Below are 21362 nucleotides of genomic sequence, written 5' to 3'. Positions count from 1 at the left end.
AAAATACAAATTTACTTTTATTATAACCATAAAGAGGCATTACTGTAACAATTAGCTGTACATTCAGCACTCGGGTATACATCTGTGCCAAATAAAGTCAACTCTCTTACTGCTAAAAAAGAACACTTCTCCTCAGCAATGCACTGCCTGTGCTTACAGGGTGTTTATTGTCTCTGTATTACAGTCACCTTGACAGACAAGCCTCAGGATACAGAATAAAGCTTTACTCTCAGACCAAAATAGGAGGCAACATTTTTATTTAAAAAAATTAAAAACGGCAAAGTTCTAGTCAGATAATATAAAGCATCTTAAATTAATCTTTTGAAAGTATTTACACTATTTGTAAACGTAAATATCTGAAACTGTACAAGTTTAAACAAATACTCATTTAGCAAACAGGCTGTATAAACTGATTGCTCATTTAGTTTTTCAACCAGCTGTCCCGGAGCTGTCTGGGTACTCTGAGAGAGAGAAAAGATCCCGAGCACAAGAGTGACTATTGCAACGGTTTCCCCTTCATATCTTTTCTGTACAACGTCTGTATTAAGTCAGTCAATAACTCTGTACAGCGACCATGCAGTCCTTCTGTAAAACTTTATAAAAAAACCAAATATACATATATTACAATCCACTGGACATTATTTTACAGCCTGTATTTCTACATAAGTAAAAAAGAAAGGGTAAGTTTTCTTCCTTGTTAGTTCCTTTAGTTAATTTTTAAGGAGTCACGTAAGGTCCTACGAGTACCATTTATGTGCCTCAGCACCACGGCTGCAACCCCTCTCCTGGTAGCTTTAAATCCTACCATCTTAAGCCTCCAGCCACGTGATTTATAACAGCAAAGTTACTAAATCAAACCACCACCCAGGTGCATGGAAATGTCTACATATTTAGAACTACAGAACGGGTTCTATAAATAAGTTAAAAATCTGCCATGTAAGTCACCGCGTTTTTCTCCTGCTGTGCCGCACAATCAAGACTCACCCACTGAGGCACCCTAAAGCTGCTTGTAGTGTTTGGTTCCGTTAATAACCAAGTGTTTAGCGTTCAGCTTCCCGATCACTGCATATTGAACACCCTGTATTGTTCACCAGTTACCAAGCACTTATCCCCCGTTCACGATGCTGATTTGGCAGGCGTGCACGCTCCCGTTTCTGGCAGCCCCCCCACCCTCATATTAGCACTTACTCCAGGGCACAGAAGGCTGTACGAGCTCCAGTCCCCACTTTGAACAACAAAACACCACCATCTGATCTTGGGTAAGGCCAAAAAAGACCCAACTCTAACCTGGAACTAAGTACCCGAGAATCTCAATTCCAAGCTTTGCGGCAAAGCATCTGAAAACATGCGGTTCCCTCAGAAGGAAGAGAAATGATATTGCACAGTTTTCCATCGCAAATTCCAAGGAATTGAGATTCTTTACACGGAGAATGGAACTTCAGGTCAGATCTCACAGCTCCCAATCGCAACAGTGTAAGAAAAACTGCACGTCCAGTGTTTCAAAAAACGTTTCACATGCGGGAAGTAGAAGTTTTCCCAACTAAGAAGCTCTGAATTATGTTCAAGCACGTGGTGGATTACCAGGATTTGGGGGGGACTTAAAGAAAAATCGGAGCATTGCCTGCTTAAGTCAAATTGTCATACCAATGTGCTTATCTCCAAGCCTTGCAAATACCTATTACCACTCCCATTTGATTCCCTGCGTGTTATTGCCAGCATGTCTTTGAAAGTGCAGCTTTTCACTGCATACATCAGCCTACTAAAGGAAAGAAAGAAAGGTTTTCACGTAGAAAAAAATAATAGGATTTCAACTTTGAAAACATCTAGAGAAGGCAGTCACTGAGCTCCCATAAGAGCGATCAGCAAAGGGTATTTTGCTTTGTTTGCTTTCCCCACCACTTCTCAAACCAATGAATAGGAAGACCTTTCACAAATCAGTGTTTCGGTTTTTTTCTTTTTTTCCTAAAACAGGGTTAAGCAGACTGGAGAGTTTTGATGCAGACCAGACTGCACAGTGGGATCCTTCGTTAATTTCAAGCAAATGTCTTCACATTCCCTTCACTGGCTGGCATTCAGCTGAAGCTTACTTTAAGCAGCCCCACTGTTGGGCTACTTGGACATCGATAGAAGCAAGTTCACCTGAAAGGCAAAAGGAAAACCTACATTAGACAGAGCAGCTGAGTTTCAGAACTGATGTCTTATATGTTAACCTTTAAATAAAATTCCTAGGAAGCACCTGGAGTCTTAGATGAACCAGGAGAAGGCAGCTAGAAAACAACTGGCCAAAATTTCCAGTCAAATGCCTACTCATAGGCTTTTTAAAATGAGATTGTTGACAATGCTGACTAGTCACTTCAGCAGCCACAATCTACCCTGGCAAACTTTTTAAAATTACTTCAGGCATCGTCAAGGAATTCCAAAAAAAACTCTGTTCACTGGCAAAAAAATGTTAAAATTCATCTTAGATATATGAAAGACATTTGGAATCCTTTGCAGTACTTGCTTCTTCCCACAGATTACAATATTGTTTCCCATACACTTCAGTTTGTATGAGAAGTGATCCTAAGGTTTAACGGATAAAAAAGTAAGAAATCTCCTTCAGGATAATCCCACCTCCTTCCAGCACATCACTTCCATTCTCTGCTCCAGGAGAGTTATCACACATCCCTGTGGCCATATTCACCCAGGCCGTGTCCTTTAATCCATAAACTAGATTATCTGTTTAAATATTGGCATCCTGGGATAATCATGATTCTACCCACATTCCCTGGACCACTAAGGTCAAACCGTGATTTTTAAAAACCTACTTGGTTTCTGTCAGAGCATCCTAATACAGAGAATTCTTAACCCAAATCATCTCTGAGACTAAAGACCTTATTATGTAGGGTTACATTTCCATAAGCATCTGCACATTTTCCCAATGTAATTTATTTCCAATGAACCCTTGCGATTCTTTTCTCATGCTTCCTAAATGTAAAAGTTGCTTCTTTTTGTATTTGTCAAAACCAAGACTGCCTTTACACACACTGCCTCTTTTAAAGCAGATTCACTAGCTTTGATATCACTCTAAAAAGACAACATCCAGAAATGGCAAGACTCTGCCGTGATTTTGTGCAACTCAATCCCCAGCAACATCAATCGCCACCTTCAGTTTAAAAACTCTATTGGATATCCATTTAAAAAAAAAAAAAAAAAAAAAATCAAACCAAACCCCCTTTCAGCTGGGGGCCTCTGAGTTCAGATAAAGCCCCGAGTTTAATCATCTGGGATCAAGGGGGATAAGAAATAAATAAATAAGGATTCTGAACACTGAAAACACTAACAACGAAAAACTGATGTTAAAAAAAAACTAGACACACGAAAGAGCAACTGATAAAACAGGGAGGTTCAATATATACCTGTTCCATTGAAGGACAAGCTATTATCTGGAGATCTTCATTACTAAATTCTTCCTTTAACAAAGCATGGAGTTTCTGGAACATTTGCTGAATATTATTCTTTTAAAGGAAAGAAGAAAAAACTCAGTATTAAAACACACAACATGCATCTCAAACATGGAACAGAATAAGCCCAATGTATACAAGGAATAGCTACTGAAGTGACCAGATAGGGAGAAACAGTCAAGCTTTAAGAGCTTTTCTTTTAAAAACAAGCCCCAAAACAGCCACAAGGAATCCACATTGGCTGTGAGATCAAAACTTCAGCTAAGATGTGCTAAACTGAAACACTTGAGTCCTACAGATTCAACCTAGAAGCTTAAAACTCAAGCTTGGCTCTTTCTGGTGGGTTTCCACTGGGTGTCCCATTCAATCTTTATCATTCTCTCTGCCTCCAGTGCTTCTGCCCATGTGTAATGGACCAAGCTGTACTGGTTTTGGCTGGGACAGAGTTAATTTTCTTTGTAGTAGTTTTTGCAGTGCCAAGTAGAAGACATGCAGAATGCACAGAACCAGTTGTGTCCCTGTAACTTGTACGTGTTATGTAGGCTGAGTACAATGGAGAGCAGGAGAGCCTTTTTTTTTTTAAAAAAAAAACCAAACCACAAAACCAAACCACAAACCTAAACATATAATTATAGAACATATTATTAGATTTCTCTTTTTTTTTTTTAATTTCCTATGCCTTTTCAACAGCTTCTCAGATCAGGGACAGCACAGTGACTGTAACAGTCTGTTCACTATTACACGTGCATGGTATTTGTCACATGTTCACTGGCTGGACTGAGAATAACTCTACAGATATGTGTATAACTATATACACTTATAAATACATTTATATAGATATATTATACATATAGCCATACACACACAGAAGTATAAAGCAAATCATCGCACAAAATGTGTTTAAAGTCTTTAACTAAAAGAAGGCCCAACACCTACAGGAAAACATACTGAAGTATATCTAGCAATACTCACCCTAACTGGCTTAAACAGAATTAATTCTGTATCTTTATTGGACAAGTATAACGACATGCTCCGTAACGTCAATGGCAGCTTTGTTTTTATTGTCTTGTAAGTGGAAGAGACTAGATCGTTGATCTTCGCTAAAAATAAAAAAAAATATGCTTAATAAGCTGAAATGGCATTCTGCTAGTTGACATCTACACTCCAGAATGTCACCTCCAGTTCACTGGGGTTGATCATAACTAGAAGGTTGAGAGAAAGGGAAAGGGGGTGACCGGGCTAGGCAGCTTCAACCCATCATACAACCACAACATGCCATAAAGACTTTTCTTTTGGGACCTACTCAAGACATCAGCCCCTTTTTTTCTGCAAAAAATGCATCCAACCCATTTCTGTGTCCACATCCTCCTGAGGCTCCTGAAGTCACAGCCTTCCCAACAGCAACAAACTTCTACATATGCCTTCCCCTAGAAAACTTGTTGGAAAAGAAACTGCTGGGAAACAAACAGTGCTAGTAGAGATTAATTCTTTACACAAATTCTCCTTACTGACCACAGGCTATGGCTGTAAGAAGAGAGGTGGCAAAGCCATATGGATTTTGAATCAACCAGAAAGGAATCCTCCCAGAGACAAGACCTTTCTTTATTGCTAGGTATTTTAATGGTTTTACAAGCTCTTTACTTAAAGGGCAGGAGAAAAATCCATTCATAGCTTTAAATTACTGAAGTTAAAATACTATGTTATTTTTTCCCCCTCAATTTCTCCCATATCTACATTTTCTACCTACTCCTGCTTTCCAAACAAATGACTCCAAGAAACAGCAGAAGCTCTGCTTAGATGTGCCTCTACACACATAATTATCTCCAAACAAACATTAAAAATACTCCTGAAGAAGCAGGAGATGTTAAGTAGAAGCTCAAGTTAGCCCTTGAGAGCATCTGACCTATGGAGCAGCACTGAATTATGAATGAACGTGGCTGGCTTTGCATTTTAACAACATGATGTAACAGAAGATTCCAATGTTTGAATTGGAATTAATCAAGTTTCCTCAGTGTCACCCAAAAGCACAACTTTGTAACGTGAAAAGCAAAACAACCCGGGAACATCTAAACTACTCCCAATGTTCCTAGGAAGCAATCACATTTGAATACTTAAGAAGGAAACAAGGCTAGATTACATTTTTGCATAGTGGCAGGAAAACTGAAAAGGAAGTAGGTACCAAACGTACAGACAACAAAAGCTTCAATGCAGACTCATTTTTTCCTACAAAAACAAAAGCTTTATCTTAATGCAATCAAATAATTCCTTAAGCACATTCTGTATGCAGTGGCGTAAATGCTCTTTTCATGCAAAAACAGTCACAGCTTGAGAAATAGTCAAGTCATTGATCTACTGCACCAATTAAATATATATTCTGAACGTTGGCAGGTTTTGATTTAGAGGTATCTTAACATATTTAAACTAGCACACAGGTGAAAATGGAAGCCAGGATTTTCAAGAAAAAGGTAAACAGTTCTTGGGTACTAAGAATTTTTCCAGATCAATCACAGTCTCACAGTCTAAACTTACCAGGCCAGCTTTTCAGATCCCTGTTTTAAAAGTCAAGCATGGAGAGAAGTGACATTCTGAAATACTCAAGCCCCAAGTAACGCAGCTTCTATTGCTCTACCAAAAACAGTGAGTGGAAGGGGTCTTCTGCTCCATTTGATGAGAAGTTTACAGAAGTCTCAAAGTAGTAAATGATCATGGCTTCATTAACCTACAAGCACCTCAGAGGTAACATGAACATAAAACAAAGCAAATACCTGGCTGTGCCCAAGGTTGCTGTGAAAGGCTGTAACTGGGACCTCCTTGAGTGGCCATGGTTTTTAAAGCAGCTACCTAAAACAAGTACAATCAGCAAAACGATATTTCTTTCAGTTGAATTCACAACAAAGTGACCAAGTAATAATTGCACAAGTCTCTTAGATACTGCAGTGTATGGGATCTCCCCTACTCCCCCTCTCTCTCTTGTATGCACTGGCTTAACAACACACAAGGGAAGCAGCTTGACAGAAACGCGGTTCAAAATTACAATCGTGATCACTTGTTGAAAGTAAAACTCAAAATGGGATTACATTCACAAAGACACGTAGGCACCTAAGGATACACAGAAACCTCAAAAGAGATACATACTTAAGCAGGTTAGTCAAACTCTCCAAATTCCCAGTGAGTCACTGGGATCACTTGGACCATCTATTATCTCATAGGGTATGGATCCATTGGTCTCTCACCCCAGCATGACAAGCACCAGTAGATGTATCACTGTAATCTCCTAATTATTCAAAAGCCACTGGCATATTCGTAATATCCTTGCAATGCTGTAGCCTCAGTTTCTCAGATGTCACACTGTAAAACCACTTATTTTCAGAACACAAGGATCCACATCACACATTTCATTTCCCAGAAGTGGTGGATCGTGCTATGTGGTCTTCTCAAGAGCCTAGAAATCCTGAGCTCTAGAGCAGGTTCTAGAAAGAAGCATACTGTAATATGACATCTTTTTTGTTCCTATCCACTAGGATGCCTAATCTTTCTGACCAACTTTTATCAGGAATTTGTCACTTGGGAAGAAAGTCCTGCTCAGCCAGCACCTCACTGGTGTAAAATATGCTGAGAACAGAAACTTCTAACACACTTCACAGTCACAGTCTAAGACCTCCCTCAAGAACACGCATGACCAAAGATTGGTTTTGAAGGTTTACAAATTCAGTCAAGGTAGGAGTTTTCCTGCAAACAGAAAAACTCCTGCCAGCTGTCACAGACCTGTTTCAACTCAATGAAATGTTAAAGCTTCTTGATTGAAAAGCTTAAGGGTTGCTTTTTAAAAAAAACCCATCAGGTTCCCTGAATCCATTAATCTCAAAAACGCCTAGAAAATTGTTTTTGGAACTTAAAGGGAAGCACAACCTTGTAATAGGAAATGCCATCATCTTCAGCTAATCAGACAGCACTAGCAACTTCTCCCTACACCCAATTTAAATATTAATTCCCTTGTCCTACCAATATTTTGGTTAGGTTAACAAACATAGAACATGTCTATACCTTTGTCATGAACTCCTCCAGCTGTTCTATGAACTGTTTGGTTTGCTGCTGAATAAACTGCTCACAAGCCGATTTCAGATGACGATCCACATCTTTCTTAGAGTCGATATAATGTTCTCTGATTTCTGGAGTACCCTTGAACAGAAGACAACAAATCCCTCCTTTTTATTCGCCAGAGATCACCACCCGCTTAAATGACCAATTTTTCTTAATGCAATAAGAATCCATTTTACCTCCAGTAAGAACTGTATCAAGGCGTTGTTGCTGTTTAGTCTAAAAAATCTTGAAACTGTCTTAGGGTTCAGGATTTTAAATGCTGCATCTGTGAATCAGAAAGTCACTCATGCTGTAAGTCAATGGCATTCAGCTCCAGGAATTAAAAACTTGAATCACTCATTTACTCATGAAAATGGCCTGGAATGATTAGGAATATAACATTAATGACTCCACTACAGCTAGGTGTGGATGCACACGTGCACGGAAGCACACAAAGCTTGATCCATTCTGTTTCAGTTGCACCTATGGCAAACCTGAATTTAACACTTGCACAGTCTAAACAGATAAATACATTACACCAATCTAACGAAAGACTGATATCAGCTGCATGCTATCAGCACATAAATTGTAACTATATCTACAAATTAAAGACTTTTACATAAGCTATGTAATTAAGCAGTGAACAATATGCAGAATTTGGCCCATGTTGCCTGGGAAAACCAAGCACAGTTGCATGAAATAACTTGGAACTGTCACTCTCTTCCTCTGTGCTTAATTACTTTAGTTCGGACTAAACAACAAGACATCAAGGTTGATATACAATCATGTTTATGGTCTCTGCAGAAGTCCCAAGTAGTTGTAAAAATGCCTGCAATTAACACACCATACTGAAATTATTCCTATAGCGTTATGGGGATGTTGTCAACCTGAAATCAGACTGGGGGAAAAGAAAATTATCAACACAGTTTCAGTCTGGCTTGTTGTCCCAATGTCATTTATTTATCATCCTACATATCCATTTACTTTTTTTAATTTCAAAAGTAGTTCCGATTCAAAAAAAAAGCTTAAGTTTTTGATGAGAAGCCTATGAGCTAGTCAGTGTGAAAGTCACTTCTCCCCACTGTGAACTTCAGTTACAAGAGCCCTCTGCTCCATACTGCTTTAAAGAAAATTATGTGGAATCATGACTTTTACATTAAGCAGCGTCCCTTTGTCTCTCCCAAATTAAATATTAAATCTATGTGCAGACAGCTTGGCTTGAATACAGTAACACTCCTATTAGCCATGTTATTTTTCTTCTAGAACTCAACCCAAATATAAAAGCCCTACTGGCCTATGCCACACTGCATTAAGAATTGAACAGAATGTGCATCTTTTCAACACCAACACCCAATATTAAAAAAAAAAAATAATAAAAAAAGAAAAGTGTTTACCATTACTTACCACTACCATTTCCAAAGCACTGGCTGGCACAAAAATTTATTCAATTAAATAAAAATGGAGAACAAAGTTGTGTGTCAGCCAGGACAAGACACCAAAAGGATGTATTTGCCCTTTAACCTCCAGTCAACTAGAAACTACTCAACAGGGGGGAGGTTTCATTGATGTTCAAATGCAACAGGTGAAATGGTTAGTGTAAGAATTGCTTGCTTCAGAGAGAAAACAGCAGAATATTAGACGGCAGGAAAAAGAAGCTATTTCTTCAGCTTTCCCTTCCGGAATGGAAGAAGAGAAACTCGACATGCTTCCAAATAGTTTTCTCATTATCTTTAAAAACTTGACACATACATGTCTGTTCACTTTTGTATTGAGAGGTTTCCTGCATTTTACAAAAGAACCATAGTACAATTTTAAGAATCATGACCATGGCCACTACTCTTTGTATTCCCTTCCTACAACAGACATGATTGCTACACAAAACCATTCAGCAATATTGCTTATTGAACTTGCAACAGAATAAATCCTTTCCTAAAGCAGAATCTCACAGAAAGTTCTAGGAAATCTTAATTTGTTCTAAGCAAGTCAATTAAGTATTTTTAAATTCACCTGCTAAACAGCAGTAACAAAAGATATTCCTTTAAAGAGTCAGAAAAGGGGAAAGACAGCTCTGTGCAACATAAACGTAGATTCCTTCGCTGTTCTTAAAAAAGACTGGATAAATAAGTTAGGTCAGCAGCAAAAAGCAGTCAAAAGCATTTCATACAAAGATAAAGAATGTGTTAGATACATCTTTAATTACCCTTATAAGAAAATGGTTTGTTTTTTTTTCAGAGAAGACAAGAACAAAGCAAGAGGTTAGAACAAGCACACAGGTCATTGCAAATGAACATAAAATAAACCCAGAACTTTTGCTGGCACATTAAGGGAGGACAATCCCATCCCATTCTGTAGCCAGCAACTGTTTAGTACCTCTAGTTTTCTTAAGGTCCAGGGAAATTTCCTTAATGGTGAAATCAGTGTGGAAAGGAGCAATTTGTTCACGAAGAATCAAAAGGTGCTTTATTAAGAAAAGCTGTCCATCAACCTGGGTCTACAGCACAACAAGAGAAAGAATATGCATTACATGTGAGAAAAAAAAAAACCAAACCAACAACCAACAATTAAATGAAGACCAAAGTTTCAACACCTCCACTTTTAGTAGTTACTTCCTATAACAAAATTAACACTAATAATTTTACTAACAAGCTTTTTCCATTAGTCTCTACTGCCATTAACTACACCCTGGGATCAACAAATCCCATTTCTGTGCTGTTTCTAACACATTGCTCTGCAGAAGCAGGGTTTATTCACACTTCTTAGTTAGAAGAATTAGATTACACAGCTATATTACTGAATGTCCACATTAGGTACAGGTATCCCACTATTTGAAAGATACAAACTTATTCTTCATAAAAGCCAGGAATTATTTCACTTAATTCGTATTACTTATAGTTGAAAAACATGAGGTTCTAAAAATGTTTTAATCATTGTGATGATTAAAAAATAGCCAAAGACAGATAATCAAGGTTATTGTAACAACATTAACTGCTATTGTGCAAAGGTCTTACAAGGCATTTTTCTCATGTCATTAAACACAAAGCTTAGTTAATTTCTAAACAGTACAGCAAAGATACAAAGAATAAAACAAGGCCAAGTTCACACTACTGAGACAATCAGTTTTGCACTGCTTGTTATTTTAGCTGTGTGCTTTATACTGCGTGCTGCTTTTAATCTTTGAAGTTCATGGCTCATTGAGGTAAATAGAGGAGGGACTCAAGAATTCAAATTTGCTTTTGCAAGCTGGAACTTTCCTTGATATTTGAAATAAAACAGTAAAGAAGAAATTATATTTAAATCTGCAATTTTGATAAATAGAAAAGCTTACTAAAAATAAGTGGTAGAAGTTTCTTGAGTTGTTATTTTTTTATTCTTATGTGCATGATTTCACCAGATAATGTTAAATTAACACGCATCAAGAACAAAACGGTACAGATTTCAGTCCTGGGCTAAACCTATCTAGGGCTCCCTGCAGGATTGGTTTCGTTCTCTGCAATAATTCAATGCTGACCCAATATACAGTGCTGGAATGGATAATTAACTGTAGAACTCCAAATCATTTACATATGAAATAGTATCTTTAAAAGAAATTCAGACTGCCTTTCCTTCTAGTTTGAGCAGATAACTACATTTAACAGATATTTTTCAAAGGACGCTCAAAAGAAATACTTCAAAAAAGTTCTTCATTTCCCATAGCAACTAGAACTTTTTTTATTACTCAATGTATACCGCTTCTACAAACTCAACAATTTTAGCCTACTAAGAAATTTCCTTCTTCTTTTTTTTTTAAAATTCAAGTCCTGACTGTTAGAAATTAGAAAGTTACTACAGCCTTTGTATTAAAGGAAGTGTGGTGGGGCACTTAAGGTTAAAATGACTTGATGAAACTGCATTGAATTCTGAGCAACACATCAGATCCAACCTTTTGATTACAGACAGTTCTGAGCAGAGAATACTTAACAAACCCTTCCCACTGAATTTAACACTTGGGCAGATTTTTGAAAATTCAAACAACGGAGGCAGAGAAAAAGAGAAAAGAGTAACAGGCAATGAAAATAAGTACAGGGAGCAGAGACTTTTAGCAGGATTTTTCTTTAGGTATCACTTGATTGAATTCATATGAGTTAGAGCAGCCTGTAAACACAATTGCTATGATTTGTATTGCACCTTTCCAGACAGGCCAGCATGTGAATCATTATCCCTGCTTTACGATACATTAACCATAACTAAAAGCTGGCAAATCCACCCCGTCTCTGGGGGCAGAGGAACATGCTTTCACTGAGATTTCAACAGAATTCTGAACAATTGCTTCACAGCCTTCGATATACATATGGAGGAAAAAAAAAAAACACCAAAAAGAAATCATACCCAAAGCACAGATTCTGACCTTGTTTTTGCTGATGGAATCAGCAGCTCCCAGCAGCGAGTGGATGCAGGCAGATAAGGCCTCTTGCGATAATCCCTGAAACACTGCCCTCTGCAGGGATGAGGAAATCAAACGAACAAAAAAAAAAGGTGTTAGCAAAACTTAAGCAGGATTTAAGAGTTGTGGCTTGTGAAGAATGTGCTTACCAGCACATAAAACTCTGCATTAGTGAGCTACAGACACGTCTCCTAAGTGCAATAAGACAGGATGAAACGTTTGTCTATAAAAGCTACAGCACTTAGACCGGAGGCAGGATGATTATCTCCTGTTCACCCTCCAGCTCCAAATCTGCACCCAGGCAGTGACATGGTCAGTGACACCTAACGGCATGAAGGATGCTTACTGGGTAACCTGACCAGACCCTTCATGTGTCAGGGTAACTATCTGTGGGTGCAATTTATGTTTGCAATCATTCCACTGAGCTTAACCTCAAGCAAACTCAAGCGGCCTCACGTTTGCACCAGGTTAGTAAACAAACATGACAGCTGCCATGGGGTAACTGGGGTGACACGGAGTAACTCATTAAGCCACAGCAATTAGATCATACGGCTGAGCTGGCCACAGCAACACAGCTCCAACAAGGGAGTAGATGACAGCCCTGACTGCCCCAAGGCTTGCCAGTGACACTTCATTCATGTCTTCTCCTATCTACAGGGTGCCAGTGGGGCACACCACCTCTGCTACTTGGGTCACCGTCCCTGGAGGTATTTAAAACACGTGTAAGATGTAGTGCTGAAGGACATGGGTTAGTGGTGACTCGGCAGTGCTAGGCAAACAGTTGGACTTGATGATCTTCAAGGTCCCTTCCAACCAAAACGATTCTATGCTAGAATATCTCAGTGAAAAAAATAAACAAATCACTGTGCAGATACACTGTAAATGAGCCTTGCAAACAACCTTGCAACAACGACCTCATCTCCAAAGGTCTATCTGAAAACAAGGGCAAATACTCATTTATCTTTAATGAGATTGACATATTAAGCAATAAAGTATTAATATTTTCTAGCTTCTATTTAAGCAAATAGCATCTTGGTAGCAGTTTCACATAACACCTATATTTATTTTGAATTTCATTAAATGTATCTAATAAAGATACAACACATACAGAAAAGCAAAAATGTTTCTCAAAGGCTTATTAGCCTCTACGCTATTAGGTGACAGGCATAAATCAGATTCTAGAGGGCAAGTCTCAAAGTATTTGTGAAGTAAACACCGCTTTTGTTTCTATTAGACATGAAGATTCGTGCTGTCTTAAACTTTGGAAACGTCTCCTACATTTTGGAAGGTGAAAAGATGTGCCACAAAAAATTTTTGAGAACGCTTCCAAAACATAGAAGTAGTAGTCATCATTTTCAAGACCAAAAACATCGCCTTGTCTGATGCCCTGCGAAGCACGCAGCAAGAAACACATCACCCAGTAATTTCAGCAAGAAGACAGTTCTCTGTAACTGACCCAGAACTTTCTATTCTATCTTGTCCTTTTCACTCATCAACTTTGGTGTGATAAGTATCTTGAGCATCACAAACTAAAGCATTTCTGTAACAGCAGCAGCAATAGATATACAAATCAGAACCTTTCTAATTCTACAAATACAAAATTGTGTTGGAAACAATGACCTAAATTTGCTAGTTCATTTGTTTTACATAAAGATAGCATCAAAATGACTAAGAGATAACAGAGGCCGGTAATTGCCCATCAATCAAAATTGATGCCCATTTACATCAAAATATTCAGACATGGTGCTACATGCTTCATAACTTCACTTAAAAAAATTAAATAAAGAAATTTTTGCATACGTCTATACATCTGTACAGCTTGGAGAGACACACTAGAGTCCTTCTGACAGTAGGATACCACATTCCATGCAGATCTGCTGGTGAAATCGTCGTCTGGTGCCCGGGATTGAGGGATTCTGCTGAACCTGTTGAAAAGTAAAATACACACATGAAAAACTTGCCCATCTGTCCTTTCAACCGAAGTAGACTGTGGTATCAACAGCACTTTATACTGCCTTCACAGTAGTAAGACATATTTTGTTGCACCCAAACAGGTTAGGTTTTTTTCCTTTCTAAGCAGGTCAGTACTAGATTTCTGATGTGTAGAGAGAACGTGGCTGTAAAGGACATGAATTCACTTTCAGGGATGGCCCAGCTCAACGTCTTTGTAGTAAAAGGTTTTTTAGTTTTACAGGCATGTTACCCCCCTCTACTTCAGCTCTAACAGCTGAAATGATCAAACAATTATTGGGAGAAAAAAAAGCATAGGAGAAAAAAGAAAATAAACCAAACAGTTAGTGATCATGGAACTACAGGAGATGATCAGAAACAAAAAAACAACAAACATTCCATCAATTTTACTCCTTCATGCTTTCCTTTCTGCTGGGGATAATCCTACAGGGATTAAACAGCTGCAGAAAGTGCAGGGCTTAAACATCATGTTAATAACTGCAAAAATAATGGCAAAACCAACTTTGTAATGAGGAGGCTGTAAACACAAAAAAGCGCTCCTCCTGGGAAACCTTTATAATAATGCTGTATGCTCAAAATGGATTTTCACAAAACCTGACAAACAGAAGCCTTGTATTTTCATTTTGTCCTTAAATCCTTGGAAACAGCTGAGTCAATAGCATCAGCACTATTCCAATTAGCAACCCTTCAAAAAAGTAAAATTTTTAATTTTACATAATAATGGAATAAGCACTTGTGAAGCGTTTATGTGATCAGCACTGGAATAAATAAATAAAAATAATTCTGCAATATCTATCTACTTTTTGCAACATGAAATATATTGTCACAGTAATTAGAAGGCAAGACCTTAGTTGTCAGTGTGAGACTCCTATGCTATTTGTTAGTCACTTCAGCTACTTCTGCAGGCACTGAAATGGGAGAGAGGCACCTTTGAAGGGCAAATAATCCCAATTATCTCAGACACTTATCTTCCAATTACACCACATAGGTTCCTTCCGTCTCCTGAATGTAAGTGGTCTCTAAAGGACTTGCAAATGCCACACACCTGGCTTGAAGCAAGATGAACTCCACTCCACCAGAAAGAACCTTGCAGGCCTTGCAAGCCAAAAAGCAAGAAACTACCAGGTAATCAAAAGGAATATGAGAAATGACTGACAAAGAGCTGAGAAAGGTGTTGCTGTGAAAAGCAGCAATGTACCATTCTGAACAATGAGAAAATAAAGGGAGAAACTCTTAATGGACCTTGGACAAAAATTTAAAGGGTTGTAACACTCAGAAAGAGCCATGTTTCGTGGAATTTGCTTCCAGTTCACTGTAATTTACAGGCCTACAGGTCACATATTTAATAAGTCAAGGATTATATTCTGAACTACTGTAAACAGCTAAAATTATTAACTGGTTTCAGTAAGTGGAAACACTTCAAAGTGTCACCTTCCCAGGTAAAGGCACACACAAAGATATTCCTAGATGCTCAAAGTGTCCATTTAAGAGACATGCCTGACACACCAAACCACCCTTCTCATCTCAGCACAGCCAACAAACAGAAGCATCCTTAAGCACACATTGTGATGGTAGGGCTGCTTTGCAGTAGAGAATACAGAAGCTCAATTTTATATAAAGTACAATAGATGCTGTCAGCTGCAAAAGCAGTTGCTTCACGGAACGGACTGCACTGGAAGCACAAAGAAATGCAACCAAAAGAACAAGATTAAGTTGTTTCTCATTAAAAACAAGTTACTAAGAACCCTGAGACGAAGTTCACATCTCAAAATGTCTTATGAATTCCTCTAGGAACAGAAGCCTTTAAGATACATGCAAGTTTCTCACTGATGGTTCAAGCTAATGCTCATTCTCTGTGAGCTTTATGCATTAATTTGACAACAGAAGATATATTTCATACCAGATTTAACTAAGCTGCAGGACTCAGGATCTTCTAGCCGGACATCTGAAAATGAAGCTTCGGATGGCAGCTTCTTCTGTTCCTCTTTTAAACTCTGTGCAATTTTCTGCAGAGAAAGATATACCACAAACTTTATACTTTTTTCCCTCCTTAATTTAAGCAGCATTACACTGCTTTGATTACAATAGATAAAAGCATACTCAACTGCAGGAGGAGTCAGCTACAGTGAGCTCCCCAGAGTTTCAAAGACAGGTGCTTCCAAAACAATAGCAGAAACACTTCAATATCAATTTTAAGTTTCACAAGTATTACACAGAACTGTGTAAAGCACTATTCCTCCCATTTTGCCTGTGTTTTTTACTGATCTCTAAATAACAAGCAGTGAAGCTGCCTAGGAAGAGAAGCTCAAAATGGGAGAACCCAATGCAAAATTGATTTGGATTTCACAAATAATTTCTGTGATGGCTTTATTCCTATCAATGACACGTGCAGATGGCCCAGAAGTACTCTCTACTTTATTCCCTGCAGGAGTTCAACAAAAAGCCTTCCCCTAACATTACTGAACACTTCCACTTTTCAACCCTGTTCACTACTTGGTCTGCTTCAAAGCAACAAGAGGTTGCAAGAATGGGCAAAGAACTGCATTAATATTTGAGCAGAACAGCACAAGAAATATTTCTGCCCTGTGCTTTTAACATTTTAATAATTCATTCAGAAGCTCTCTCTAAATAGCAAGGTTTTGAGGTTTAAAAGCAATCAAATAGCAAAATGAATCTCAAACCAGGCAAAAACTGGAGTCTTATGAGGACATACGAAGAGCAGCATAATTTCTCGATTTAGAATGAACTGGAAAACTTTGTTCTTCTTCCTAACTGAACACCATAGGACCCTAGCTAGAAAATAAGGCCTTCTGTAGACTAAGTATCTGCATTGCGTGACTATAGAAGTTATACCCAACATTAAAAGGTTCTCACAATCATTTTTTTTATCCAGTTCTATTTACGCAATTTTAGCAAAAAAACCCCTAAACCAACCAAACCAACCTTCACTCCTAACACTTTTACTGGTAAAACTTCTGATCATGAGTTGTTCTGAATGGATGGATCTCAGTTACATTTTGTGTGCTGGGCTTCTCAATTGCTATTTTTGCTTTTTTCCCCAAAGCTTATTAGTACTTAAACTTTCAGTACAAGGGGCAGGTATTCTACAACCTCACTAGCTTCAGGATTTGTAAATGCTTTCCCAAAAACCTATGAGTGTACTTTATGATCACCAAAGCATAAACTGTAACATCATAAAAGCTTTAGATACGTATAAAAACAAGATTATAGCAACGTGAGTTCAGTTACTAAGAAGTTTCTCACTTTGCTTGTCTGTTTACAAGCAAGAATTGAACACTATAAGGTACAGTTACATGATGTCAATCTCTTCCAGCTCACAGAAGCTAAACAGCATCTTCATTTTATGTAAGTAATGCTCTGAATCTAAAGTCAAAGAACAGCTTCTCTACCAACTGGTCAGCTACAAAAAAGTCTTACAATTTTCTAAGCAACACCAGCTACTCTGGCAGATAGAAGGAAAGCAGAACACAGCAATAAAATATGCATCTTGCCAGTTCATGTCAGAATTGCTGTTCTTAGTCAACTCAATCCATTGACAGCTTGAGCCTCTCATTATAAAGTGAATGGCAACGGTTATTTTGGGGGGGGGATCTTTACTACACTTAATCCTCTCCATACAATGCTACCTTTCAGTTGCATACCAAATGTAGTTTGCTCTAGTTAAAAACTAATTTAAAGTCTTTCATCAAACACTCTTATTTATGCGAGTAGTTTCATTCTGAAATCTTTCATATATATAGTATTAACCTTTTGAAGTAAGTAGTTTCATTTAGGGCTACAAAGATGATTAAGGGCCTAGAACTTTCCTCCTACGAGGAAAGGCTGAGGGACTTGGGTCTTTTTAGTCTGGAGAAGAGAAGGCTGAGGGGGGATCTGATCAATGCCTATAAATACTTAAAGGGTGGGTGTCAAGAGAATGGGGCCACACTTTTCTCAGTGCTGCACAGGGACAGGACAAGAGGAAATGGGCACAAACTCAAACATAGGAAGTTCCATCTGAGCATGAGGAGGAACTTCTTCACTTTGAGGGTGGCAGAGCACTGGAACAGGCTGCCCAGAGAGGTGGTGGAGTCTCCTACTCTGGAGACATTCAAAACCCACCTGGACACGTTCCTGTGCAACCTGCTCTAGGTGGACCTGCTTTGGCAGGGGGGTTGGACTAGATGATCTCCAGAGGTCCCTTCCAGCCCCATATCATTCCTTGATTCCTTTCAACAGGAACACAGACTCAAAGGGCTTGGAATTACTACAAAAAATGGCTCATACTGTCAAGAACTTGACAAAGATGACTGGAACTATTGCTGATATGTTAAATTATCTAAAGGTACAAGAAAGTCTGCCCTCACACTGTCTGAGCAGAGAATACACACATACGTACCAAACACCAGTTTTGGTGTTGTTTTTTGTTTTCAGTAATTCTGAAAACAAACCTGCAGCTAACTGTGCCTGTCCAAAGCTCTTCAACTCCAGCTTAACTAGAAAATACACTGGGTGATACCTACTACTTGTGAAAGCAAAGAAAAATTTACTGTTATGAGAGAAAACTTAGAAGCTTCAAGTTTAGGCAAAACCGCTGTGAGAACTGTCAATTTTATGAAGTTTGATGACATAATGTGTTCTCTTACATCTAGTTTAGGGCAATAATTTAATCAGTAGGTCCCAATTCGATAGTGCCAGTGATATTAAATACACCTAAGAACTTGAAAACCCCATCCAGAAAGTGCTATACTGCACAACTGTATTTACTGCATTTGAATAGAAAAACAATCAAGGGCAATACAAAAGCTGGTGCTGTACCTCCATCATTTCCAACTTGTCAGGATACGCCAGGTCACCTGGAGCAGGCTTGTAGCCTGTGATATCGGTCTGAATGTAAATATGTGTCCTATAGACAAGACGCTCTTGTACATCTTCTAACATCTGCTTGACACCGGCTGCAAACGCACCCAGTTGTTCAGCTGACAAAGGTAAAAAAACCAAACTGTTAATTTAATGACAAAACAAGCTTACAGAAACAAAACTTTAAAGTACCGCATATAGAACTGTCACAAAACTGACTTGCTGCAGATGAAGTCAGACTATTTTTGGAACAGCAGCATGCAGACAAATCTATGACAAACAAGGAACTACCGGACTCCATACTGCAACTGTTTCAGCTCCCCAAATTTTCATTAGATTGTGGAACTGCAATCTCACACTGATAAATTAAGACCCTATGTTAGAACGACACATTCTAATTATTTGAGACCTGGATACGTTGAGTGGCATTTCTTCCTGGACACCAAACCAACGTGCTTTGGTTCTATCACAGCCAAGGCCTGCAGTGTGACTGTCGAGAGTTGACAAGGTAACTCATCTACCTGCCTACCAGAAGATGATCCAAAGCAGCTCACGTCCAACCTAAGAACTATTGTATCAGCCTGAGTCTAAGCAGTAGAAATTCATTTCTTAAGATAAGCTGAAAGATTTTGTGAGCATTTTTTCCCTCATTCCGAACAGTGTTACAATTTTTTTGCCGATGCAATTTAATCATTTTAACAGTTAAGACAACAGTAAAAATTCCATCGACGAATTACCATTGTTCTGTACGTGATCTTCAAGCATCTCATTTTTGAGAATCCCGCAGAGTTCAGAAAGTGTCTCTAAGTGAATGACGTGGATGATCATTGGCCTCAGGACATCATACAATGAAAGACACAACTTCTCCAGGAGTTCACTATGAAGGAAAAATAAAACAAAGCAAAACACCTTCAGGATCCCGTAATACCAAACAAAATTTATCACACACACTGATTATTTATAGCAAAGGTTTTTATAAGGAGGGTGAGAAAGCAATGCAGCATGGTATCACAGAAGACTTAAGAAAAGACTGTTTGAATCATGAACGCCTGATTTCCCACAAAGTCTTCTAAGAGATTTAAGATGCTGGTGGATTAAAATGGTGGCATAATTTGAATTAATTTTAAAATTAAAAATAAAATAAATAATAAAAAACCCAACAAATAGCTCAATCTGTCACAAAAGGAAAATGTTGCCACCTGGTTTACCTGGCTTCTGTGCATTAAATGCTCCTGCTGAGCTCAGAATCACATCCCCACTTTCCCCTTGAGAAAAGGCTCCTCTGATTCCGAGTACTCAACAGTTTATTAGAACCAGGAGCACACAAAGAGGGATGCAGGAGGGGAAGCTTGGTAACCTTTTCTATAACAACTTCCAACATTGCAGGGCACACTTCTCAATCTAACTGAAGTTACTGTTATTGGTGCGATATGAAACACCAGAAATTCCACTTTGATTTGTTTTTTTTTCTTTCCTGTTTGAAGCGATGCACATCTTGGTTAAGACACTAATAGCGTGCATTCTAGACATTTTTGCCCTTCTCGGTGCTCCCTTCATTAATCACAGATTAGCTAATAATGCTGTTGCCAGTAGCTGAAAAGTAATTCCTCAGTTAGACTTGGAAATACAAACACTAAGGTTGTTTAAGTATTTACGGTGTGGTACAGTTGTTGAGCTTACTGCACTATATATTCTTTTTTTCTAACTCACAAAGAATGTCTGACTATAGGACAAAGACACTTCAGTTGCTTTCAGAGTGTGGACAAGAAAAGCTCACAAAGGAATGCTCACAGAAGAAAAATTTTGAATGTCTCTCTTCTGTTGTATTCTACAGCTTTACAAGTAACTTGATAGAACTGTAACTCTCTATGTTAAAAGCAGACACAAAGCAGAAAGTTTCAACAGCCCTATTATTAAATACAGCACTCAATCTGAGATTTCTGCTCTTGGCTAGATTTTTGGTAAACTTTTATCTGTACATAGACACCTAACTATTATGTCTTCAGAACACCTCAGCAACTCAGAAAAAAAATTAGGTAAGAAAAGCCTAATAAAGTAGTTACTATTTGAAACATTTTCCTCAAAATATGTTACTCAGATGTAGGCAAAAAACGGAAGCAAGTTCTCACAAAAGGAGGTAACTACTTTCCATCAAGATTCAAAAATCATCAGAAGTCTATTCTCACTCTTGGTGCGAAGAGCAATAGTGACAAAATTTCTGTCTGAACAACATTTTACATTGGTTTCAATTAGGATCTCGATCCTGTTTGCTTCAGGATGTGGTCTGAGACAGCTAAATAGGTTCTTAAGAAACAATTTAGTTAGGTCACCTCAAATCCTGAGCATGTCCCACACAAGACCTCAATATCTCAGGAAAGAGAAAGACTGCTCTTGCTCTGGCACTGTGGCTTATTTCTAGTGAGGCTTTATGCGTTTATGGTTTTCCTTTATCTTTAGAGGACATGGAGGGTATAGTGGGCAGTATTATTTCCAGCTTACATTTATTCAGCTCAAGCTGCATTTGATTTCAAGATAATACAACACTCAAAAACAGTGTCTCAGTTACATTAATAGGAATATACTTTATT

General features: G+C 38.3%; 1 protein-coding gene across 1 annotated transcript in view; it reads right to left on the bottom strand.

Annotated features, from left to right (window-relative positions):
- COG3 (component of oligomeric golgi complex 3) overlaps positions 1–21362 on the bottom strand; it is a 35306-nt gene continuing 13944 nt past the window's right edge. Inside the window, exons 14-25 of the mRNA XM_014965734.1 lie at positions 19512–19651; positions 18733–18893; positions 15815–15920; positions 13744–13868; positions 11908–11997; positions 9894–10014; positions 7721–7809; positions 7488–7622; positions 6209–6284; positions 4416–4543; positions 3399–3497; positions 1–2139 (exon numbers count right to left, since the gene is read on the bottom strand). Of these exons, the coding sequence (XP_014821220.1) occupies positions 2110–2139; positions 3399–3497; positions 4416–4543; positions 6209–6284; positions 7488–7622; positions 7721–7809; positions 9894–10014; positions 11908–11997; positions 13744–13868; positions 15815–15920; positions 18733–18893; positions 19512–19651 (1300 nt within the window). The 3' untranslated portion in view covers positions 1–2109. The remainder of the gene's footprint in view (positions 2140–3398; positions 3498–4415; positions 4544–6208; positions 6285–7487; positions 7623–7720; positions 7810–9893; positions 10015–11907; positions 11998–13743; positions 13869–15814; positions 15921–18732; positions 18894–19511; positions 19652–21362) is intronic.

This window comes from Calidris pugnax, unplaced genomic scaffold (assembly GCF_001431845.1).
Source record: "Calidris pugnax isolate Ruff unplaced genomic scaffold, ASM143184v1 scaffold20, whole genome shotgun sequence".
Lineage (NCBI taxonomy): Eukaryota > Metazoa > Chordata > Aves > Charadriiformes > Scolopacidae > Calidris > Calidris pugnax.
Note: the sequence above shows the minus strand (reverse complement) of the source record. Positions and strands in the feature narration are given on the sequence as shown.